The sequence below is a fragment of the Heterocephalus glaber genome, unplaced genomic scaffold, assembly GCF_053883595.1.
Source record: "Heterocephalus glaber isolate CG9 unplaced genomic scaffold, H.glaber_assembly_v1.0 deba00001442, whole genome shotgun sequence".
NCBI classification, from domain to species: Eukaryota; Metazoa; Chordata; class Mammalia; order Rodentia; family Bathyergidae; genus Heterocephalus; species Heterocephalus glaber.
The window spans coordinates 21,835,123-21,861,219 of record NW_028258296.1 but is presented as its reverse complement, the minus strand read 5'-3'; the positions used below and the strand labels follow the sequence as shown (position 1 = coordinate 21,861,219).

Genomic DNA, 26,097 nt, shown 5'->3' with positions numbered 1-26,097 from the left:
TACCAGTATTTTCCATATCCATGAATTACAGTAAAAATGACCTTAGCAATTACAATGTATAGTTGGAGACTTTCAATGACTATTGTACCATTAATTAATACTAGTAGCTCCAACACTAAATTCATTTCCCCAAATATTATTTACTTGCTCTTTTACACTTGTGTTTTGACTATTCAGACAATGTTAACTTCATGAAATTTGAATATTATTTCAGAAAACTTTTGCATCAGAAAATAATATACAACCAGGTATGAATATGAAAAATAATCTTTATTCATCACTACTTATGACAAATAAAATGAGTACACAGAATTATTAAAGATTAGTATTGGCAGTAATTCACAAATATATGGGTGTTTTTATTTAATCAAAATATTCTTTCTAGGCTTCTTAAAATCATTTTTGTAAGTTCATGATCACAGACAATGAATTTAAAAATTCAGAAATATCCTTTACTTTTGTTGCTTTTTTTTTTTTTTTTGGTACTGGGGATTGAACTCAGGACCTTGTGCCTGTGAGGCAGGTGGCAGAACCACTGAGCTAAATCCCTGGTCCATGTTACTTTGTTTTTTGAAACCCTATTCTAGGTCTGCTTAGAGATCCTTTTCATGTCCAAGATACAAATAGTGATACTACAATGCTGACAACTGCAACAGATCCCACAACTGACAACACGATCACAGAAAGATTAACTCCAGAACTGTGATTTCCATCAGGAGTAGGAGTAGATTCAATTTCAGGGGTAAACAAAGCCACTTGCGCAATGTTGGAGACCTTTGATGTCAAATTGCTTTTGTCTACACTTTGAATGGCAATGAATATGTGGCTTGCATTTTCTTCTAGGATATTTCCTGGTTTAAAGGTAAAGGTTTCCTTGGAGTTGGCTTCTTTTGGTAACAGGTCAGAAGTGTTAATTTGAAGAGAATCATTAAAATTGTCTCTTAGATCAATCATACTTTCATTTATTCTTATGATATACTCTTGAACTAAGAAAAAAAGGTTACATGTAGTTTAGTAATTGTAGCACATGTTATTAAACTTCATTCCTCTATTTTCAATAATATTTAGTTATGCAAAGTATATGCTCATACCAGAAGTCTTACTCATTTTTCAATAAAAGCTGAATTCTGACTGTTTTTTCTGGTATCAGGAATTGAACTCAGGACCTTGTGCTTCCTAGGTAGGTACAGTGCTGCTGAGCTATATCCCTGGCCCAAAAATCTCTTTACAATATTTATTTTTGTGGCACTGGTGATTGAGCCTAGGGCCTTACACATGCTAGGCAAGTGCTCTGCTACTATGCTATATCCCCAGCCCTGAATTCTGACTTTTAATTTTTGCTAAATGATACTATCTTTATATGAAAAGTAGGACAAAGGTAAAAATGTGTCATGGTTCATTGATTTAAAAAAATCAGATTTTATTGTTAATACTTTTTAATGTTAATACTTTGTTAATTAAAAACTATTAGAACCTTCTGAGCTGCTGTACCAGTGCCCCAAGTGCAGTGGAGCAGAGCTTCCCCCAGTGCAGAGGAGGTGAACCTTCTGGGCCACCATACCACTGCCCCCAGCACCAAGGAGGTGAGCCTCGGGTTGCCAGGAGCATACATCTCTCCCACATCCCGCCACTGAAATGAGAAGACATGTAAACAAGACTCGAAACAAGACTTCCAGATCACCTACAGCAACCCAAAGGGAAACAAGATGGAACAATCTGATACTCAATCACCTGGATTCCCTGAACTGGCAACAAAAGAGGATCTGGAAAAAATGAATCAGAAATAATTTGTCACATATCAGCAGAGATTGTGCCCACAGTGCAAGGCATGATTAATAAATCTAGAGAGGACATAGATAAAAAAATAGAGGACCTGAAGAACATGATTGAATCCCAACATAGGAAACAAATGGAATCCACAAAACATATGCAAACAGATTTCCAGCAGATTAAAGACTCCATTGAAAGTTTACACAGCAAAATGAGCCATTGTGGGGACAGAATTTCAGACATAGAAGATAAGATTGCAATTAGTGACCAGAAAAAGAAAAACTTCTTTAAAATAGTAAGGGACCATGAGAAATCAAACCAGCAGCTGCTGGATGATTCAAAGAAGACTAACATCAGACTGATTGCAGTCAACAAAGAAACAGGAGAGAGTACAGATGACATTAAAAAAACTGTTCACAGAAGTGATGGCAGAAAATTTCCCAAGCAGGGGAAAAGAACTTGACATACAGATAAGTGAGGCATATAGGACCAACTAGCCTTGACCAAAAAAAAATCTACACATAGGCATATAATTGTTAAGATTCCAGAAACCCAACAGAAGAACAAAGTTCTACAAGCAGTTAGAGAAAAGAAACAAATCACATACAAAGGAAACCCTATCAGAATCACAGCATACTTCTCAATGCAAACCCTCAAGGCAAGAAGAGCCCCAAAGGAAAACAGCCCCAAAGGAAAACAGCCTCCCACCCAGACTGATGTACCCTGGAAAACTATTTTTCAAAATTGATGGAGAAATAAGACACTTTTATGACAAAGAGCACCTTAGGAACTTCATGAATACCAAACCAGCACTCCAAAACATTTTAGACAATATCCTTGGAAAAGACAGTGAGGATCACAACCCCAGGAAGCCCAGCAGAATGAATCCATCAGGAACAACAAGAAATTAAATGCAAAGGGGGAGAATCCAACAAAAAGAAAAAGTTACGACAATGATAAGTCAACATGTATCAGTTATAACCATCAATGTTAATGGTCTCAATTCACCAATCAAAAGAAATAGACTGGCAGAATGGGTCAAGAAGCAAGATCCAACAATATGCTGCATACAAGAAACACACTTAATTCAAAATGAAACACATAGACTGAAAGTTAAAAGGTGGAAAACAATACTCCATGTGGCAGGAACCCTGCCCCCCCCACGCCCCAAAAGCAGGAGTAGCTATCCTCTTTGCAGATCAAGTGGATTTCAAACCAACACTGATTAAGAGAGACAAAGAAGGACACTACTTCCTTGTAAAGAGAACATTCTAAGAGAAAGAGGTGACAATCATAAATATATATACACCAAACAGTACTGCACCCAACTATATAAAACAAGTACTAATGGACGTGAAAAGTCAAATAAGCACTGCTACAATAGTAGTGGGGGATCTCAATACCCCACTATCACAAATAGATAGATCAACTAGACAAAAAACAAGCAACGAAATATTAGAACTCAATCAAACTCTTGAACAAATGTGTTTGACAGATGTTTACAGAGTATTCTACCCCACAAAATCAGAATACACATTCTTCTCAGCTGCACACAGGTTGTTTTCCAAAATAGACCACCTACTCATACATAGAACATCTTTAAGTAAGTGCAAAGGAATTGAAGTTATCCCATGTATATTATCAGATCACAGTGGAATGAAATTGGAGATCAATAGCAAAAGAAACCACAAAAATTTCATAAACACATGGAAATTGAACAACACACTTCTGAATAACCAATGGGTCACAGAGGAAATTAAAGAAGAAATCAGATATTTCCTTCAATTAAATGACAATGACAATAGAACATTTTGGAATCTATGGGACACAATGAAAGCAGTCTTACAATGTAAATTCATAGCAGTGAATACTCATTTTAGGAAAACAGAGCGAGCTCAATTAAACAACCTGATGCTGAACCTCAAGCTTCTAGAAAAAGAAGAGCAGAACAACCCCAAAGCTCATACAAGGGAGGAAATTATAAAGATCAGAGCAGAAATCAATGCAATGAAGACTATGAGAAGGATACAAAAAAATCAATGAAGCCAAGAGTTGGTTCTCGGAAAGAATCAGCAAAATTGACAAACCCTTAGCCAACCTTATCAGAAAAAGGAGAGAAAAGGCCCAAATCCATGCAATTAGGAATAAAAAGGATGAAATTACAACAGACCCAGCAGAAATTCAGAGGATCTTCAATACCTACTTTGAGAACCTGTACGCCAATAAGATGGAAAACACAAAAGAAATGGACAGTCTTAGATTTGTATGAATTACCAAAGTTGAACAAAGAAGACCAAAAAATTCTAAATGACCCAATATCAATCAATAAAATTGAAAACATAAATAAACACTTACCAACTAATAAGAGCCCAGGTCCTGACAGCTTCACTGCTGAATGCTACAAGGCATTTAGAGAGGAACTACTGCCACTACTTTTTAAACTCTTCAATGAAACTGAAAGGGAAGCAATACTCCTGAATTCATTCCTGGAAGCAAGCATCACCTTGATCCCCAGAGCAGAGAAAGACCCAACTGAAAAAGAGAACTATAGGCCAATCTCACTAATGAACATAGAGACAAAATTCCTTAATAAGATACTGGCAAATAAAATGCAGACAATCATCAAGAAGATCATACACTCTGATCAGGTGGGATTTATCCCAGGGATGCAGGGATGGTTCAACATATGCAAATCAATCAATGTAATACACTATATCAATAGAGCCAAGTACAAAAACCATATGATCATCTCCATAGATGCAGAAAAAGCCTTTGACAAAATCCAAGATGCATTTATGATAAAAACCCTACAAAACTTGGAATAGACAAAAATTGAAAATAGATAAATTTTATTAATCTGATAAAAGCCATCTATGAAAAATCAACAGCCAATATCACACTAAATGATCAAAAACTGAAATCCTTCACACTGAAATCAGGAGCAAGACAAGGATGTCCACTATCACCATTCCTTTTCAATATAGTTTTTGGAAACATTAGCCACAGAAATTAGACAAGAGAAAGCAATAAAAGGAATAAAGAGGAAATGAAGATGTCAATTATCATTACTTGCAGATGATATGACACTTTATATAGAATACCCCAAGAACTCCACCAAAAGCCTGCTAGACTTAATAACCAAATTCAGTAAAGTATCTGGATACAAGGTCAACACACAAAAATCAATAGCTTTCCTCTACATGAACAACAGACTCACTGACAGAGAAATAGGGCAAACAATTCCTTTCACAATAGCATCCAAGAAACTAAAATACCTAGGAATCAACCTAACAAAAGAAATAAAAGACCTTTTCTCTGAAAACTATGGCACTCTGAAAAAAGTGATTGAAGATGATATCAGAAAATGGAAAGATATCCTTTGCTCTTGGGTAGGAAGAATCAACATAGTGAAAATGGCCATACTCCAAAACTGTTACATAGATTCAATGCAATTCCAATGGAAATTCAAGCTGCATACTTCATGGACCTTGAGAAAACAATCTAAAAATTCATTTGGAACAAGAAGAGACTCAGAATAGCAAAAGCAATTCTAGGTAACAGAGACATGGCAGGGGATATCACAATCCCCAACTTGAAGCTATACTACAAAGCTACTGTGATAAAAACAGCATGGTACTGGCAAAGAAACAGACCTGAGAACCAGCGGAACAGATTAGAAGATACGGAAACAAGTCTGGACACACTCAACCACCTCATCTTTGACAAAGGAGCCAAACACCCTCACTGGAGGAAAGATAGCCTCTTTAATAAATGGTGCTGGAAAAATGGGGTTTCAACTTGCCAAAGATTAAAATTAGACCTATATCTCTCACCATGCACTAAACTAAAATTGAAATGGATTAAAGATCTAAATATTAAAAACAGAAATACTGAACTGGCTGGAACAGAGTTTAGGAAGAACTGTTAAAGCCATTGGTGTATGAAAAGATTTTATGAACAAAACCTCAGTTGCCCGTGAACTAGTACAAACAATGAACAAGTGGTATTTCTTCTTATTAAAAATCTTCTGCACAGCAAGCGAAACCACCAGCAGTGTGAAGAGACAGCCCACAATGTGGGAAAAAAATCTTCGCCTGCTGTTGGGAGTGTAGACTTGTGCCACCACTGTGGAAATCAGTATGGAGATACCTCAAAGAACTAGGACTGGAAGTCCCATTTGACCCAGCTATTCCCCTGCTGGGTATCTTCCCCAAAGAATTAAAAGTATCATATCACAGTGATATATATGCATCCATGTTCATAGCAGCACAGTTTAGAATAGCTAAAACTTGGAAACAGCCAAAATGCCCATCAACTGGAGACTGGATAAAGAAAAGGTGTGGTATTTTTAATAAAATGGAGTACTACTCAGCCATTAAAAATGAGAAATTAGAGACATTTATAGCTAAATGGATGCACCTTGAGGAGATACTCTTACGTGAAATAAATAGGACACACATGTGTAAATACTGAATAGTTTCTCTAGTGTGAGAAACTGAAAGTGTAAATGAGGACAAAAAGGTATAATACATAATGTGAAATAGGAAGAAAAGAAGCAAAGGGAAAGGGGAAATAGAAGGGGTAGGGGAAAGGAAGGAAGGGAATGGGATTAGCATGAGAAAATGAAAAAATGGAAACAAAGCCTTTGAAATAGGGAGGAATGGAGGGGTTGAAGGGAGGGCAGGGGAAGAAGAAAAAATAAGATCCAAGAGAGATTATGTAAAGGTGCAAATTTCCAATGATGAGTGTCATTGTATTGTATAGCTAAAATGTACCAATAAAATTAATTTAAAAAACATAAAAAACAAAAACCCCCCAAATTATTAAAAGTATTAAACTATTAAAAACCCACCCTTATACTCTTTGTTTTGCAATGAATACCTTTCAATACATGAAAAAACCACAGGACACTTTGTTCTTACCTTTTCCAACATCCCAATCCTCCCCTGGTGCTGTCCATGTTAGAGTGATGTTTTCACCGTCAAATGTGGCCTCAGGGTCGGTGATTTGACTTGGTGGGAATAGGTCAGTCGAAGAAGAATCTTGAAATCCTGATAGCCCAAATGCACCACCAGATGCTGTTCTGCTGAAACTCTCCACGATTACCTGAGCACTCTCATCTGCTTCTGGTCTTGGTGGGTTCCCTTTAATTTCTCCTGCATTAAAAATCCTCTTGTTTAAAATGGGGGAAAATGCACTTGTGTTTTTAGGATTTAATGAATTACTTTCAATGTGTCATTTATCTTTTTCTTGTTTTTCATACAGTTACTTTTTGCTAAGTCTCGTGACACAATCTTAAGTAGCTAAGTGGTGGGAAAATTCTTTCTTTAGTGTCTTAACCAGTTTGTTGGAGTTTAAATCCACATAACAAATTGTTTTGAAATAAAGATCACACTGAATGAGATTTATGTTATATAATTCAATATATGTCTTTAAAAAACTATTGCTTTTTCTCTCAAATTATCTCCAAGCTAGGAGTATACCTGGAGAAATCATTGTCAGTTCCCTTCCAACCATTTGGGTCAGGTCCTTCCCTCCCTGCTGAAAGTGTATTATAACAGCTAACAAAAAGCCCATAAAAGACATAAGATCCGGCGCTAAACAAAGGAAAAGTAGAAAAGAATGCAATGCTTCTGCTTGGCATCACTTTACTCTACACATTTTTTCTTTTGATCTAATAAAAACATTGTAAATAAATATTTCCTGTTATAGCATGTGTATTCTGAAAGATAAATTCTGCTACTAGCTTGTACTGATTTTTTTCCTTTATCTTAAGCAGAAAATTGAGAGTATTTTGTTGATACCATCAAAGGTGTTCCAAAGTTAACAATGCTAGCTGACACCTTGGAGTATTATGAGACATTTTTCTAAAGGTGACTTTGTAGGCAATTCATTGAGATCTTCATTCCAGAAACAGGAAAAGCTAAACTCTGAGTTTTAAAATGTTTGTCTCCTTACCTCAATTACATCGAATCACAAATATTATTCAAGCTATCACTGGATTTCAGATATCTTGAGGTACTCACCATTCTCAACCCAGCCTGATATATATGTGGCTCTATTCCTTGGTAAGCTTCGTTTGGAAGAGTTTGTTCCTGAGTAGGCCCGAACTTTTAAGCTATATCTGCCATTTTCTGAAAAAGCTATAAAATATCTGGAGTAGACCCCATCATCTTTGAAAGCATCGGCACCTTGTTATAGAAATAAAGAAATTATTGTAAATTCAAGAAGAAATTAATACATTTTCTAAGATAAGCATTGATCTTGATAAAGAAATAGTCTAAATTCGGCTTGGTATCTTGGGAATGACCCACTGGAGAATATTTCCATTATGCTCTGTTTAAAGAATATATTGTTGAGTTCATGCTCTTGAGTTATTTTGACACCTGTTTATCTATATTTCTAAATATATATGTAGACATTAATGTTTGTGTATGTATAATAAATACTTACATAACACATCTTTCTTTCCCATATCAATTTGTATACAGTTAATATTGTACTTTTTTATCATTTCTCTGGCAATTGGTTTTCTTATCTAATCACATTAATGGTTCTATCCTTCTATTTAAATCTAATGGATCCTCATTAAGAAAAAACTATCCTTTGGAGGATTTAAGTTTTCCTCGAACTTACTATTTTTATTTTTTTGGTACTGAGGATCAAATTCGGGACCTTGTGCTTGTGAGGCAGGTGGTGGAAACACTGAGGTAAATCCCCGGTCCGAGTTTTACTAGAACTTAGAAAGAACTTAGAAAATGCAAACTTTCTTTTGTCTTATCTTCAATATCTTCTCTTGTTTTTTCAGCTCTTGCTATCCTGACCCATTAATTCTCTAGTTCAAAAAGAATAAAATCACATTTACTTTTAGAACAAACAACTGGAAGAACTTAGAAATACTGTGCTCTTTTTAACCACCCGTTAAACTGCAAAATAACACTAACACCAGCATGTAAGATTCTACATCAAATGATCTTAAAGTGAGGTTCAGCATTTAGACTGGAGGTAGCTGTGTCTCTCACACTCTAGAGTTTTAAACATGCTAATTGATAAGAATATCCAGAGAAGGGTCTCAGTTTTATGTATTTTATCAAGACCTTCAGAGGTTTCCTTTTCATACTAAAGTGCAAGTATGCCTGCTGCCCCAAGTTATAATTAATTACTGATATCTTCTTAGGTGAAGACATTCCAAATAAGATAATTTCCCAATTAGCTAGATATTCATATGGCAAAGTGCCAAGAAATGACAGCACATGTAGGTAAGTTTTAATATTGTGTAGATGGGAATAAGAGCCCAGGGATAGTTACGGTAGAAGGCATTGAGGTGCATCGAAGAACAATTTGCCAACACTAGTTGAAGACAGGATTATAAAATGAATGAATTACACTGCATATATATATATATATATATATATATATATATAAAATTCTGTAATAATTCAGACGTGTTAAATTGTTCATTTCCTTTTCAGTGACCTTTAACAGTGATAGAGTTCTCTGCTAGATAAAATGGCCTGACAAACCTGCATCCTAAAATGGCCCCTGCCTACAGGAGGTGAGTCACTCCAGAGAGAACAAAGACCTGCTTTTTCCAGCCTCGCCCCCAGTCATAGCCAATCATCTGCCTCCATCACACTCCCCCCAGCCCTTATAAACCTCACCCAGCCAGCCCCTGGTTGCTGCTTCCCCCCTTGTTCGATACAGCCTGGCAGCTCTGTCCCTTAATAAAAGCCTCGCCTTGGGTGTTCGTGTTTTGGCTCATTTTATTTCTCTCAAATCGAAAGTCAAGTTCCCAGAAAAATTCGGAGTCTGGAAAAAGGCCTTTAAGCACCACTCTGTATGGACAGAACAGGAAGACAGAGATTGGCCAGTCTCTGGCCACCTTTCCTGCCAGTCAGACGAATCTGATGCCCCATTGATGTGTCCTCCTTTCTTGTGGCAGTTTTCACTATTCCTGGACTTTAACTCTCAGGATGGCATTTGTATTTTGTTTCAGCTCTTTGGAATTACTCCTGCTGCTCTCCTTTTCCCTGCCAGTGGCCTGGGTTTTAATACTTAGCCTTCTCTTGCTGCTTGTGCCTCACCCTCTGCCAAGACTCTCTTGATAATGCTCAACCCCCACAAGAAGCACTAACCTAGAAATCTTGATTCTCTCTTTACTTTCCTTAATGAGACATACTGGTGATAGACATTGGTTGTGTAGATGACCACAACTTTGACAATAAATGACATTTATTGAATGTGTAACACTTGTTAAGCATTTTGTAAGTTTTACCTGCTGGTCCATCTATTCCTCCATAATCTCCCTCAATTTGTTGAGTTCCTGTGTTACTGCCCAACACTGCAACAGGGACCCATTACATACCCTGAGTAATGAAAACATGAGTTTATTCATAAAAGCCTGTGAATTACCTGCACCGTTGTCCAAAAGTTCCAGAACTTCAGTGTTTCCACTGTTTGATTCAATGACAGCAGTCACACTGGCTCCAAGAATGGGTACAAACCCTTGTTGAACTTCTGCATAAACAATCATGGGGCTGGGGAAGCTGTTTGTATCTTTATTCATTTTAGCATTTACTGTGATTGGAGGCACAGCAGGATTTGCTGCCCGAGAAGTTACTGTAATAGTGAATATTTCTGAGTTTGCTTTGGCCTGAAGATTGTAAGTCCAAATGCCCACCTAAAATGTTCAGTGGAAAAATAGTAAGTATCCATTGTTAAGCTATTTTCTGTTTTCATTATACAATTCTAAAATAAACCATAGAAGTGTGGACTAGCATAAAGAGCTGGTTGATAGTTTTGAGGTTTTTAAAAAGATGGGAGCTGAGCAAGTTTAGCCAGGGCACCTGACTAGAGTCATACATGGTGTGTATACTGAGTGACATCTCAACTGGAAAAACTAAATTTGCCTTAGTTGTGGCCTTGTTTGTTGACCTCAGTAACAATGTGCATGTCAAGTTGCCCAGATTGTTCCTATATTTCCTTCTTAGAATTCTTCTTGGACTACCTTCTCTTCCTTTCTCTTGATACACAGTTCTTTTTTCCTGTTTCCTGTCATTACAACTTTCAGGATCACAGTCAAGGAAAGAACATGGTATTTAATTTCACATATGGTATGATCATTAGCATTCATAGTTATGATGTTAAACAGTTTAGTTTTAGCCTTAAAAAATTCAGAGGAAGTGTAAAAGCTGATTTCTTACCTGTGCATTGCCTGGAATAGTGAGATAGGCCATTCTGGAATCAGGGTCCCGAATGAAATCTTCTATCAGTGTTCCACTGGGATCCCAGAGAGAAATACTGGGAGGCTGCACCATCCACGTGATGAGAAAGAACGTGTCCTTTCCCACAGTGCTATCAATTATCACAGTGTCATTCATCCAGGCATCACTGTTCAGGGTTAGTCCCTTACTTTCAAGCTGTTTAAATATATTTTAAAAGTTAATGACTATAGAAAATTATTTAATTCATTTTTCTTTTAAAGATAGTTCTTTTTTATATTATTAATTTTATTGGTACATTTTAGGTATACAATATAATGACATTCATCATTGGGAATTTGTACCTTTACATATTCTATTTTGGTTCTTATTTTTTTCCCCATCCCCCTGCCCTCTCTTCAACCCCTCCACCTTAAAGATAGTTCTTAATTTCTGACCTGAAAAAAACCCTTATATATGGCATACTACCTTAGACTTGTCAACTTAGCTAATTGGGATGCAATTTTTTTATTCATTAATTTATTGGTACATTTTAGGTATACAATATAATGACATTTATCATTGGAAATTTGCACCTTTACATGACTATCTTGGTTCTTATTTTTTCCCCATTCCCCTGCCCTCCCTTCAACCTCTCCACCCCTGCCTATTTACAAAGACTTTGTTTCCATTTTTTCCTTTTCTCATATTTATTCCTTTCCCTTCTTTCCATTCCCCTACCCCTCCCAATTCTCCTTCCCCTTCCCCTTTTGACTTTTTCTTCCTATTCTGGGATGCAATTTTTTTCAGGCAGAGTGTGCAAATAAAGTGTCTGAAGGAAGGAGGGCATATAATAAGAGGCTTAGAGCAGAAACAAAGGTTTTACAGCTGGGGATAGGATGCTATTATTGCTTCCCCAATTTTCTGGGTAAAATCCCAGGTATCCTTTAAATCTTTAGTAGCTACAGTCACAGTCACTGGCAGGGAAGGCCAAGCTGTAGGTGTGTGTGTGTGTGTGTGTGTGTGTGTGTGTGTGTATGTCTTTCAGTTTAAACATTTTCAAGATGATTGCAAGGAAATAGTCAAGGGGGACTAGAGTATTTGAGCGGAGGCAGAGTGAAGGCTTCAGAGATAAAATAAGGACTAGTAAAGCATTAATGCAAACTCTCATGAATATTTTCCTGACTAGACATCTTGAAATAAGTTTTCAAGCAGGTGGAAGGGTGAAATACTACAAAAAGTATATTGGAGAAAAGGAAAAACTGATGTGTGAAGGATGAAATCTTAAGAAAAGAGTAAAAATCTTTTCTGAGAGGACCTTTAAAGAAGCTATTCATGTTTTTGTAATAGCGCTTAGTGTAGGAAAGCCTGGAATATTAAGATTAATTATTTTTTAAAGTGACAAAATTGTATATTCCTATCATATACAACGTGATTTTTTTTTTTTGAGACAGGATCTTGCTATGTCAGTACGTTGCCCAGGCTGAGCTCCAACTTGTGATATTTTTGCCCCAACCTCCCATAATGCTGCGATTATAGGTATGTACCATCAGGCCCAGCTAACATGTTTTGAAATGTGTATAAATTATGGAATGGCTAAACGGACAAAGTAACAAAAGTATTACCTCCAATAGTTATCACTAACTTGTGGTGAGAACACTCAAATGATGTTGTTGTTGATGATGTTTAAGAATACAAATGTCAAATGAGGTTGATGATGTCTAAGAATACACCTAACTGAAATCTTGCAGCCTTTGCCTAACATCTCTTCTCTCTCTGCTCCCCAATATCTGCTAACATCTACTCCTTGCTTCTCTAAGTTTTTAGATTCCACATTTAAGTGAGGCTGTTGCTTTTCTGTGTGTACGGTATTTCACTTAACGTAAAGTCCCAGGAGATTCCACTTTGTTCGCTCACTTAGGTGCCTCCTAGGGGGTGCCTGTCCAGGAACAATAAGAAATCTTGTTTCTACTCTAACCCAGTCCTCAACTGAAAACACCTTCAGTGCCATGCTGACAGAAGGGAATTAATTTTACTTCTAAGCAACCTTTAGCTACATAGTAATCTCCTTTCTAGATGATTCCAATAGTCTGCTTTTATATTTTTAAATGTTTTTGAAATACTACACTTGGAGTTACCACCATCCATTGAAAATTATTAAAGGAAAAACAGAGTACAAAATAATATCTTCCAAATACTTCTTCCAAAAAAATTCTTTCTCCTTACTTTTAAATTTCAGACAGTAATAATATTATTTTCTGCATCAACCAGGTTGAAAGCCCCTCAGAAATACTCTTTATTTTTCTTTATCTTCTTCTTTTTTTTTTGGTACCGGGGATCAAACTCAGGTCCTTGCACTTGCGCAAGCAGGTGGCGAAACCACTGAGCTAAATCCCCGGCCCTCTTTACTTTTCTTTAGTTTATTCTCCACATGCCGTCAGGCTAGATTTCAGATGAATTTTTAACATATTTTTGCAGAGAAAATCTACAGACCAGAGCTCCAATAGCTGCTGGTAATCTGCACATATACTAGGTCCATATCCTATAATTTTTACTTTCCTTATTGTTTGGAAGTAGAGGAAACAGGTTTGTTTAAATAGTAAAATAGAAAATTTTAATATAGCTAATGATTTAATAAACTGGAATACAGAAGTTTTGTCATTAAGAGACAAGACAGAGACTTGAGCATACTGGAAAGAGAGATGTTTTGTAAAACATTTTGATAGAAACAGGTTGTGTTGACCTTGTACATAAGACATGAATTAAGAACTAAAGGTTACGCAAACTTTGTGAATCTAAGTAATGGAAAGTAACAGTAATATTGAGACACAGCTGAGGAAAAACAACTGAGTTCAGAAAGAGGTGAATAAAATAAAAAGCCAGTGGAAAACAATTTGTGGAGGCGGTGAGAGAAGCCGTAGGCAGGTAGATATATAATTATTTGCCCTGCTTTTGTTCTGTTTATTTTCAAGATAGATATATTCCTTCAGTTCCAAACTAGGTGAATGAGTTCATTTGCCTAAATCTATGCACAGCAGAGAAGGGTGAGGAAAGCTCAGAAGCATATTTTTTTAAAGTATTCATAGAAAAGTGGATGGTTTATTTTGGACAAAGTCTAGTTTTTTGTTTTGTTTTGTTTTTGGTAGCAGGGATCTCACTCAGGACCTTGCACTTGCCAGGCAGGCGCAGCACCACTGAGCGACATCCCTGGCCCTGACAAAGTCTAGTTTTGATAGAAAATTAATATTATTAATTAATGTTATTCCTTAACTGAGCACTATGGGAATACAAAAAATCTGTTGCTATTTCATGACATATTTTACTCTTTTTTCATCACTTAGTTTGGGTATATCTAAAGAATAATTTCCATTTCAGGTTTTGATTTTAATTAAAATTTCACTTTGAGAAAAAGATAGAACTCAAATCTTAAAGCTACAAAATTCTTTTTCTTGGTTATGGTAAGTTTAAGCACAAAACTCCAGGAGTTGAAACTCTCACCTGAATCGACTTCTGACTGGGATCAGCATTTTCTGATGTAAGGGCTCCAAAAGCATCAATAAGGCCATTGTTTTCGGCTTTATCTGAAGAGTAAAAATATTCCCCTCCTAAAATGTAAATGCATGAGCTGGTTGATTTCTAGAAAATAAGTGCTTACCACATTTTATTAATTAATCAGGCAACAGTTTAAACAAGTGATAGTGTGAGTATGTATCATTAAAACAGACCAATGTCAGATAGCTATAAGATTAACTCTGAAATGTGAATTTAAAATATCTTACTTGGGAAGCATAAGATACTTTACTATCTGAGTATCACAATCTTAGCTGATGAAAGGCAGTACATCAAATAATCAGACTATGAAGAGTGTTAAACTTCCATAAATTTAGTTCACAGTCTTTAAACAATCGCTCACTTTCATTTAAGATATAGTTCTAAAAACGTTGGCGTTTAGATTTTCTAGACAGAGTAGATCAGAAAGAAAAATTTAGAATTCTGCATTTCTCCTGTTATGAAGAAATGTTATCTGACTATGTGATTTGATCAGCAGTTTTATTTGTCTCTCCATACAGCTGGTCTGAGGATCACTAGCACAGAGAGTAGGCTTCATGGTCTCCAACTCCAACCCCCAGAGGAGGAGCTCAAAAGATGTTGGGTTGTCAATTTTGCCATATAACAGGCCTGGAATATGTAGATCAAGTTTTACCTGTTGTATTCTGCATCTCATTTACTGCTTCATCAGCCTGTGGTCCGAAAGCAATGAAATGAATGATGGCCCCGCTTTCTTTCACTTCATTAATACAGATGCTTGCCGTACTGTCTTCCCCATCAGTCAGCAGCACTATTTCAGACCCATCTAATTGGAAGTCTTTGTTTCTAATCACCTGCAAACAGAATTCAGACACAATTCTCATACTAGATCTAATAGATTGATGGGAAATTAGAAAAGAATTTACAAAATAGCCATGATATTTCATCTTCTTTGACCGCTTTCATTGATAGTAGCTTCCTTGAGCACCATGTTGGAAAACTGAGTCTAGGCCAAAGGAATAAAATGACAGTGGCTTTCTTGGACATAGAGTTGAGATATGTATAGCTTTGTGGAAGAGGGTTTGAAATGTACAGGTACCTATGAAAGCTGGTATTGGGAAATTCACTGCCTTCATTAGAAATTTTGCATACTTTGAGGTACAGTGACTATTATCTATATTGTGATGTATAAAAAATATATTCTGACATGCATTGAAACTAAACTTAAAAATAGAGGAAGGCTTTTATATATTTATGGCACTTGTACAGTTTCTCCATCACACTCCTCCACACATTTGAGAGCACAGTGAAGATCCAGGTGAGAAATCGAGTTTTCTTCCTTCACATCTCATTTTCTCATGCACTTACAATGTGTCAGCCACCGTGCTAGGGATTCAGTAGGAACTGCATGGTTCCTGCATTCATGGAAAGATTTGAATTCAATTTATTAATATTTACTGACTTTGTGTCAGAGACTGAGGAGATGTAAAGATCAGCAATAAAGTCACAACTAATACATACAGTGAAGATGTGTATAATTCAAGATAAATAACCACATATTATAGCTCTATTATTTACTGAACATTTGCTAAGTGTTAACTATATTTTTAATCCAAGTTCAAGCCTCCAAACTTTCTATTATCACTCTTACTCACTACAATTTGTTTTCTGTGGGGCAAATAGAATCACATTCCTAAAACACACACTGATTATCAGACTTTGATGCCTTAAACCCTCAATAGCTTTCTATTGTGCTTTAGACAAAATAGAAACCCCTTATGTTTTTTGAAGGTTTGAAAGATTCAGCTATCATTTATTTCTTCAACCAAATTTCATATGACTCTTCATTGCCAATCTTCAGTGCCACTAGCTTCTACCATTTCTTAGAATAATATGCTTCTTTTCCATCTCTTTCCCAGGGTCCTTCATGTTCCCCCCTCTGCATTCACTAGCTCAGTCTTATCCTTCAAAGTTTGGCTTTGAGTCATTTAGAAGGTTCTCAGAGATCTCAATGGCCTCTCTACATAAAGCAATTCCCTCCCTTTCTCAGTTACTCATCGTATCACGCTGTTAGGTTCGGTCACAGCACTATCTCTATAATCTGCAATTACCATTTTTATTAGTCTGTGTAATTGAGTACTCTACTATTAAAACATGCACCACACAAATAGGCAGTAAATACATATTGAAAATATTAAAAACAGCTTTAAAAACCTTTGTGCTAACTTTGACTATCCCACTTTATGATGAGGTAATGCAGGACTAGAGAAGTCAAGAATAATTAGTGACATTTGCGATTTGACTGCAGACTTTTCTGTTACAAACCTACACTAAAATAGTATGTAATTCATAGCAGAGAAAGACTCAGTAGGGTGAGGGGAGCAGAGACTGCTACATGTAGAGAGGATTTTGAAGAATCGGTAGACTTTAACACATAAATGTGGGAAAGAAGAAAGCACTTTTACGTGTGCAAAAGTGTGGGGAAGCTAGCACACAGGCATGGAGGGCAATGTGTGCAATACATTTTTCAGAGTACAGAGCATCAGGAGGGGAAAACTGAGGAAAAGGTTGGAAGTACGTAAGGGTGATTTTAGAGTCTAGGAGATTTGAATAAACACAAACAGGAAATCAGACTTAATTTTGTAACTATGAGGGAAGAGAGGATTTCTAAGCAGGAACATGACCCAATTAATATTGTATTCAAGATGACTGTTTGGAAAATTTTATAATATGATAAATGTGGTTGTAAGTATATAACTGTATAATTTTACTTAAGATTCACAATAATCCTTTCAGATACATGCTCCTGTTTCCTATATTTCATAAATGAGGTATAGAACATCCAGAGACTGAAAAGTTTGCCTAAAATTACAAAGGTAGTTAAGGACCAGGGCCAGTACTCTGCTGTCAAAGTTCATGGGCTCTCTTATATGGATTACGTTAGATATGACTGACAGTTCCTGCTATGTTAGATTTAGCAGATATAAAGCAGTTTGCCCTATGAAGTGCTATATAAACCGAAAGGATATCTGGCTTAAAGTGGAATCACATCATATAACTGTAAGAAAAATCACTCATTACCCTAAGAGAAATCCCTCACCTCATTGTGTTTATAATCTAGTGGCATTCTTGTAGTTATTTATTTCCCCATTTGGCAAAACACTAAAAGCACAAGTGAATTTTTTATATGTGCTTTATCCTGTGCCTCTTAAGGTTAGTAATATTATAATGAGGCAGTAAGGCATTCGGGAGGCTGAGGCAGGAGAATTACCATGAGTTTGAGGCCAGCCTGAACCATACAGCAAGATTCTCCATCAAAAGCAAAGCAAAGCAAAACAAAGAAAAGGAAATAGGCAGCAAATATGACAGCACTTCAAGTTAAAATGTCCTGAAAACAACAGCAGCAACAAGAGCAACAAAGGAACAAAATGTATTTACAATATGATTTTCACCTGAAATGCAGATCTAAGCCCTTCACAGATAATAGTTCCTCCACCAGCTTGTGTAGGCAAGCTCTTCACCAGGGTGTCTCTTTCGCCGTTGCCTCTTACTTGTATTAACTCACTGTTAATGTTTGGCCTACTATCAAATTGAACCATTCCTACCCAGGAACCATTTTCCACAGTGTGCAGCAGGAAGTGTTTTGCTGCTTGATTCATTCGCTTAAGTCGCTCTTCAGCCTGAGTAAAAAAAAGGGACAACAACAACAACAACAACAACAACAAAAAGTGAAGATAATAATGTAACACAAAATGAGTGCAATAAATTTATTGGTGAGAACCTTTTATGAATGTTAATTAGCATTTTTGAAAAAAAGCAATAGTCATTTTTTTAATTGATAAAGTAAAAAATGTGGTTATGTGTATTATGGGATGTATATATTGTAGTAAATAAAGAGCTCATACTTTTCAACCAGAGCAGATTCCTGGCTGCTAATCATCCAAGTTAAAAGCAGAAGCTAGGATGGAGATTGAGTTGGAATGGGAGGTGACGACTTACACATTAGAGCCCCTGTCATTATTATTGGTAGCCTCTGTGCCCGCCATCTTAAGATGAAATCACATCCCAGAGCTCACAAATCCAACCAGGCTCTCTAGACTCCAATCAGAGTTGAAATTGCCCCCTTTGCTGAGGATAAGTTTACCCCAAAGGTGAAACCTCCCTGAGCTGAGGCTAAATCCTAAGAAGCCCAGTCCCTACCTCCCCCCTTTTCTTCTGCTACTTACTCCTAACTTTTCCCCACCAATGGGTTAATCAAAATTCGCTCTTTGGTCACCTGTCCAGATTCACATCACCAACTGAATGGTGAAAAACTGAAAGCATCTCCTCTACAATCGGGTATTGAGTCAAGGCTGTGCCCTCTCACCACCCCTGTTCAATAAATTACTTGAAATTTTAGCCAGAACAATTATGAAAGAGGACATACATAGGAAAGGAAGAAGTTAAATTATCCTTTTTTTTGCAGAAGATATTACCCTTTACTTAGAAGACTCTATAAACTCCACCAAAAGGTTTTTAGATCTGGTAAACAGATTCAACAAAGATTCAGCAGGATTCAAAATCAACACTAAGATATTAATAGCTTTCATATTCCCTAATAATGAAGTAGCTCAGAAAGAAGTCAGGAAAATAATTCCATTAATAATTTAAAAAATTTCCTAGGAATCAACCTAACCAAAGAAGTGAAAGATCTTTACAATAAAAATTGAAAGACAAATAATGGAATAAAACAGAAAGAGATGGAAAGATTTTCTACATCCGTAGATTTTCAGAATTAATATTATTAAAATGTCCATACTTCCAAAAATGATTCAGGGATCCCTGTCAATATATCACTGACATTCTTAACAGAATTAGAAAATCCCTCTGAATTCCTGATCCAAATTGCACTAAAAAATTCCTACAGGTCCATGTTGGAAGCTCCCCACCACTTTGCTTTATCTTTAAACCTGGATCTAACAGCATCCTGTGTAGGGGAGATCGCTTGTCTTCTCCCTGTAGGAAGCTCTCCTCTCTTCAGTGACATTTCCTGAATCACGTGTATGTGGTGGTGTCAGCGCTTTGCTGGCCTCTTTGAAATCCTGTGTAACTGTGGCTCATTTCATTAATCTCTGTCATTCTCTACCCTTTTCAATAAACACCTCCCCTCATTTAGTGAAGTTTTTATTTCAGGTCTTTAGTATGCTCTGTTCTGCCTCAAGTGTGCATCCTTCTGGGTGTTTGACCACACTGCATTACTTGTTTATAGTTCTTTCATTTCTTTTCTTTTTCTTTTTTTTTTTTTTTAACTTTATTGGTACATTTTAGGTATAAAATACAGTTACATTCATCATTGGGATCTTGTACCATTACATGAGTCTCTTGGTTCTTATTTTTTTCCCCTTCCCTTGCCCTCCCTTCACCCCCTCCACCTTTCCCTATTTGCAAAGACCTTGTTTCCATTTTTTTTCTCTTCTCATATTCTTTCCTTTCCCTTTTTTCCCTTCCCCTACCCCTCCCAATTACCCTGCTCTTTTAGACCTTTTCTTCTGGTTACACAATATCAGTTATACATTTTTTAAATTACAATATTAAGATCTAGGAGACATTACCACAGATTTTACAGAATTTGAAAGGATATAGAAAGCATATTACAAAAATCTGTTTTGAAATAAATTTGACAACTTCTAAGAAGTAACTTAGAAGATAAATTAATGAAACCAACTCTGGAGGAAATATAAAATTTGAATAGCACCTATTAAAGAAAGTATATTCCTATCTTGAAAACCTACCTATATGACAACAGCAGGCTCATAAACATTTTAACTGATAAATTATATCAAACAATTAAAGCAGAAAAAAAAGGAACACTTCTCCCCTCATTTTAGGAAATCAGCATTGTGCTAATCCTAAAACTGGATAAAGATAATAGAAGAAAAAGTATGAACATAGATAGAAATTTGTTTAACAACACAAACTATTAGAAGTCAGATCTGGCAGGATATAGAAAGTGGTTTTGTTATAGGGATGGCAGTGTTGGTTCAGCATTGGAAGATCCACCCCCAAAAGTCATCATTTGAACAGGGGAAAGGAAAAAGCCATATGATCCTGTCACTAGTTGGAGAAAAAGTATTGGACTAAATTCTACAGCTGTTCATGGTAAAAGCTATCAGGAGACTAGAAGTAGAACAGAAACTTCTCAACCAATTAAAGACATGTACTCCATACTTCCAGCGAGAATGCCTTGTATGAATGGAGAAGATAACAATGGTTTCTCCTTAAGGTGGGGAACAAGGGCAGATATGTTTACTCTTTATCTGTCCATTAAACTTTGAAACCTAGTCCCCACCAAAATAGTCACAATAAAATGACACAACTAGGATAGGATTGGCACAGCAGAAGCAAAATCTTTATATGTAGATGAAATGATCATCTACAGAGAAAATACTAAGAAATCTCTAGGAGCCCCTAGAACTTGTACTTGAATTTAGCAGGATTAGAAAACACAAGGTATATAGAAAAATTCAGGTCTGTGTATACTTGCTATAAATGAAGAATAGGATATTGAAATTTAAAAGTTATGTAGGAGTACAAAGGACCCAGAAAAGCCAAAAACAAACACAAAAACAGTGTTGGGAGACATTTAGCACCCAATTTTAAGACTTCTTCTAAAGCTACAGTAATCAAGGCAGTGTTGGTGTAAGGAAAGACATATAGATCATTGGAATAAAACAGAGAATCTAGAAATAGAACCACACATATACGGTCCACTGAGTTTTGAAAGATTATTTAACATTAGCATTTTATAGAATATAAACTTGATTCAAGAGCCGAGGAAGAGATAGTGTTTTCAGCAAACGGCACTAGAACACCTGGTATCCGTATATAAAAAATTAACCTCAACCCTTTTTTTCCATACATGAAAATAACTTGAAGGGATCTATGAACCCAAATATGAAAGCCTAAAAGTATAAAACTTTAAGAAGAAATTATAAGGGAAAATATTTATGAATTCAGGGTAGGCAAGAACTACCTAGGATACAAAAAACATGATGTATAAAAGAAAAAAATTGATAAATCAGATTCCATCAAAATTTAGAACTTTAAATGACATCATCAAAATGAAAAGTAGACCTTAAACAGACCATATTTACAATGCATATAACCTATGAGCAGAATATATAAAGAATTCTTAGAGCTCATTAATAGACAACCTAATTAAAATGTAGACATAAGAAGATGATAAATAGCCAGTATAGCACAAGGAATGGTGTGCAACTCTAGAATCAGAAAAATACTCATCAGTACAATAATAAGATTGAATTATATACTCATTAGGGAGATGAAGTCAAAAGTTTTAAAAGCCTTGTCCTGACTTTTTCTTTTTGTTGGATTCTCCCCCTTTGTGTTTAATTTGTCATGCCCAATGGATTCATTCTGCTGGGTTTCCTGGGGTTGTGATCCTCATTGTCTTTTCCTAGGGTATTGTCTAAAAGTTTTTGGAGTGCTGGTTTGGTATTCTTGAAGTTCCTGAGGTGCTCTTTATCATGAAAGTATCTTATTTCTCCATCAATCTTGAAAGATAGTTTTGCAGGGTACCTCAATCTGGGTTGGAGGCTGTTTTCCTTTAGGGCTTGAAATACATCACTCCAAGCTCTTCTTGCCTTGAGGGTTTGCATTGAGAAGTCTGCTATGATTCTGATGGACTTTCCTTTGTATGTGATTTGTTTCTTTTCTCTCACTGCTTGTCGAATTTTGTTCTTCTGTTGGATTTCTGGAATCCTAACTATTATATGCCTATATGTAGATTTTTTTTGATTAAGGCTAGCTGGAGTCCTATATGCCTCACTTATCTGTATGTCAAGTTCTTTTCCCCTCCTTGGGAAGTTTTCTGCCATCACTTCTGTGAACGGTTTTCTCATGTCATCTGCACTCTCTCCTCTTCATTGACTCCAATCAGTCTTATGTTATTCTTCTTTGCATTGTCTAGCAGCTGCTGGATTGATTTCTCATGTTCCCTTACAATTTTAAAGCAATTTTCCTTTTTCTGGTCACTAATTGCAATCTGATCTTCTATATCTGAAATTCTATCCTCATATTGGTTCATTCTGCTGCGCAGACTTTTGATGGAGTTTTTAATCTCTTGTAAATCTGTTTGTATCTGTTTTATGGATTCCATTTGTTTCCTAGGGTGGGATTCCATCATATTCCTTAGATCCTCTATTTTTTTATCTGTGTCCTCTCTAGATTTATTAATTATGTCTTGCACTTTGAGCAAAATCTTTTCTGTTATCTGAGTAATTATTTCTGATTTCATTTTTCCCAGATCCTCTTTTGTTGCCAGTTCAGAGAGTCCAGGTGGTTGAGTATCAGAATGTTCCATCTCGTTTCCCTTTATGGTTGCTGTAGGTGATCCAGAAGTCTGTTTTTGAGGCTTGTTTATGTGTCTCCTCATTCCACGGGGAGTGGGGTGTGCTTCTGGTGCCCACGAGGCTCACCTTCTCTGCCCTAGGAGCCTGGGATGGCGGTTGGGGAGCTTCCTTCTGGGTGCTGGGACTGCCTGAGCTTCACTGCCCTAGGCACCCAGGATGAAGGTGGGGAGCTTCCTTCTGGGTGCTGGGACCGGCTGAGTCTGGGGTGGAGGCGGGGAGCTTCCTTCCAGGTGAATAGTTCTTTCATTTCAATAACTATTTATTGATTAGTCCCATTGAGGAATTCTGATCTAGGCCATGGGGATACACAGATGCATTACACAGGGTTCCAATACCTAGGGAATCTTCCAGTCTAGTTGGTAGAAGCAAGTATGCTTTCACAATTATATACAGTTTATGCACAGGGAAGTGTTAGGAATTAGCAGAAGGGCCAATAGCAGGCAATGTGTTCAGTCCATCTACTGGAGGAATTGAGTGCCTCACCTAAATTTAGAAGGATAAGTATGATTTAACCAGGTAATGGAGAAAGGGAGAAAAAACATTCACTATTAAACTATAAACTTCTCAAGGAGATGGATCTCTATTCTCAGAGCCTAGTGTAATACCTTCTATTTGCTGCATGGTAATGGAAGGAATGGCTGCATCTAAACATATATTCTTTATTATGATGTTTCTGTTTGATTTTTTTTGGTATAAAGAAGTCATTTGTACAGATAGTACAAAGAAGAAAAATCCATGTTAGGGATCCTGATGATTCTTCCTGTTCCTTAACCTGGAATGTGGTTTAACATCCACTAATCCTCAAGTTCTCAAACATTTTCAGAGAAAAAATCATGACAAAAAGCAATTTAATTCTCCAGTCTCTGGTACTGAACTTCTAACTAAAGCTTGACTAAGAGCTCTCTACAGTAAACCATTTTCTGGAAAAGAAAGTCACTCTTGGGTTAGGTCTTTTTAAACTCTACTGATGTCTTTCTTTTACCATAATATTTTGTTGCAATATATTGAAGACATGATCACCAGAAATGATGGTACTTTATGTCACCATATAATTTGGAACAGTTCAGGTATAATTAGAGTACAGTGTGTTCCTAGCATTTAATCACCCCCTATGCTATACCCAGAAAAATGGGCCCGTTGAACTTACACCCATGCTTCCAGACTTATCAAGAACGAGGCACACAATTCTTTCACTGATCCTCAGCAATGAGAAGGCAGGTGGAGGAGGTGGTGCCACCATTGGTGTGGTGGATTTAAAGTCCTCAGAATTGCTGATCACTTCCCAGGTACTTCTGTAATTGCACTTTAGGTTTTGCAGACTTGGAGCTTCTCGGTTATGGTTTTTTTCATTGCAGAATTCAACAACCTAGAAGGTTGATTAAATGAAAAAATAATTTTACTGTACCACATAATAGAAAACCTAACTATAAACCTGAATGATTTAGATTATGTTCTACAAATATACTTTTATTGGATGAAATATAATTAACACAAGTCAGTATTAAAGTAGGCTGACCATAATAGTAACAAGAGGTGACACTAGTTAAATGCTTACCATGTGTCAGCCAATGACTAACAAATTCTATATTGATGTATTTAATCCTCATGTCATCTGGATACATATTTTAAAATCAGACAATTGGGGCCTAGAAGTGCAACACTGTTAGGTAGAGTGCGTACCTAGCATGTGGAAAGGCCTGGATTCAATCACCAGCACCACAAAATAAATAATTAAATAAAATCATACATATGCTTTGATTATAAATTCTGGAAGCAAGGATTGGCATACTTACAGAATCAATGCTTTGCATAAACATTATGGAAGCCTTTTCTGTTTGAACTTTATCAGGGAAGAACTGACAATCTTTTTCATACAATTTTGTGGCAGAATCTATTCTGCATCTTCTAGTCACACAGCTACCTCCTTGACAGGTATAAACACTGTTTGTCCCAGTGATACCTGCGGAACACCTGAAAATATGTGACAGTTAATCATTTAGGCAACTTAGTCAATACTTTAAAAAATCTTCAGTGTTTCTATTCATGATGATGTTTAAATCAAGGTGCTTGTTTTGTGTTCCATTTATTTCCTAAGCATATAACAAATTTTAAGAGTTTTAATCAAAACAATTATTTATTTTTCAAGAGAGTTAAGTGGAAACATTTAAGTGCTATACATGATGGAGTTCTCGGATGTAATTAAGGCTGCTAGGCTCTTGTTCACAGATCTCTTCTGCTGGCCCTTATGATGGTGAATGCACTGCAGGCACCCAGATGAGGGAACTTGTGAAACTATTTCTCTGGGTACTATATTAGCTTGAAGTTCTCTGCAGATTTCTCAAACAGATATCCCCACAAAGCAGGACAAGGCAGAGCTATAAGTGTTTTGATTATTCAATGAATTCTTATCCAAAGGGAAATGTGACTGGAAGCAAAGAGTCAGATCTTGTCAAAAAGGACAGTAGAATAAAGAATGATGGAGGGTTTCAAAAATGAGTTTTATTACATGGAATTGGCAAGGGGTGGCAGAGATTATAGCAGATATGCTGGTATGTGGCTATGTCTCATCTCTCCCATAGGTTTCCAATTCAAATTCAGAAAGTGATGACTACATTTCCTTTAGTCATTTAGGGAATCCCCTAAACATGTCTATGCTTCTATTCCCCCAAACTTGGTTAACATAACGTTGCCATCTATAGGAACACTCTTGATGAATATTCTAAGGCTGAAAAAATGTTTTGGGGGATATGACATCAAAAGTGTAATTTATGTAATACTTTTCAAAATATGTCCCTAGCTGGATGTGGTGGCACACACCTGCAATGCCAGCAATGGGAAGGCTGAGGCAGGAGGATTGACACAAGTTCCAGGCCAGCCTGGGGTACATAAGCAAGTTCAAGGCCAGCCTGAACTATATAGCAAGATCCTGTTTCAAAACAAAAACATAAACAAAACAAAACAAAACCTGGTGCCATGGGGCAGAGACATGACCTTCATTGAAATCATGTAACTTTTAATTTGCACATTAGTGACTATTCCCTTGCTCCAACAGGGCGTGTAACATAGATGAGGCTGATGGCGATCTATTTTAGATGGATTCCTCCTAGCAGTTTTGTTCTTTTGATCTCAGAATCAAAAGGATAGTTTATTATTAACTGTGATGCTAGATGGATGTTTTAAAATGACCT

The 26,097-nt window shown here is 36.5% G+C and overlaps 1 protein-coding gene across 1 annotated transcript in view; it reads right to left on the bottom strand.

The window, feature by feature from the left end:
- Positions 1 to 251: 251 nt before the first annotated feature.
- The window catches only part of LOC101706201 (calcium-activated chloride channel regulator 4-like), a 33,920-nt gene continuing 8,074 nt past the window's right edge, over positions 252 to 26,097 (bottom strand). The window contains exons 5-14 of the mRNA XM_087213028.1: positions 24,703 to 24,880; positions 24,057 to 24,275; positions 17,951 to 18,178; positions 15,175 to 15,352; positions 14,469 to 14,575; positions 10,974 to 11,189; positions 10,183 to 10,450; positions 7,797 to 7,961; positions 6,693 to 6,926; positions 252 to 986 (exon numbers count right to left, since the gene is read on the bottom strand). Coding sequence (XP_087069154.1) covers positions 607 to 986; positions 6,693 to 6,926; positions 7,797 to 7,961; positions 10,183 to 10,450; positions 10,974 to 11,189; positions 14,469 to 14,575; positions 15,175 to 15,352; positions 17,951 to 18,178; positions 24,057 to 24,275; positions 24,703 to 24,880 — 2,173 coding nt within the window. The 3' untranslated portion in view covers positions 252 to 606. The remainder of the gene's footprint in view (positions 987 to 6,692; positions 6,927 to 7,796; positions 7,962 to 10,182; positions 10,451 to 10,973; positions 11,190 to 14,468; positions 14,576 to 15,174; positions 15,353 to 17,950; positions 18,179 to 24,056; positions 24,276 to 24,702; positions 24,881 to 26,097) is intronic.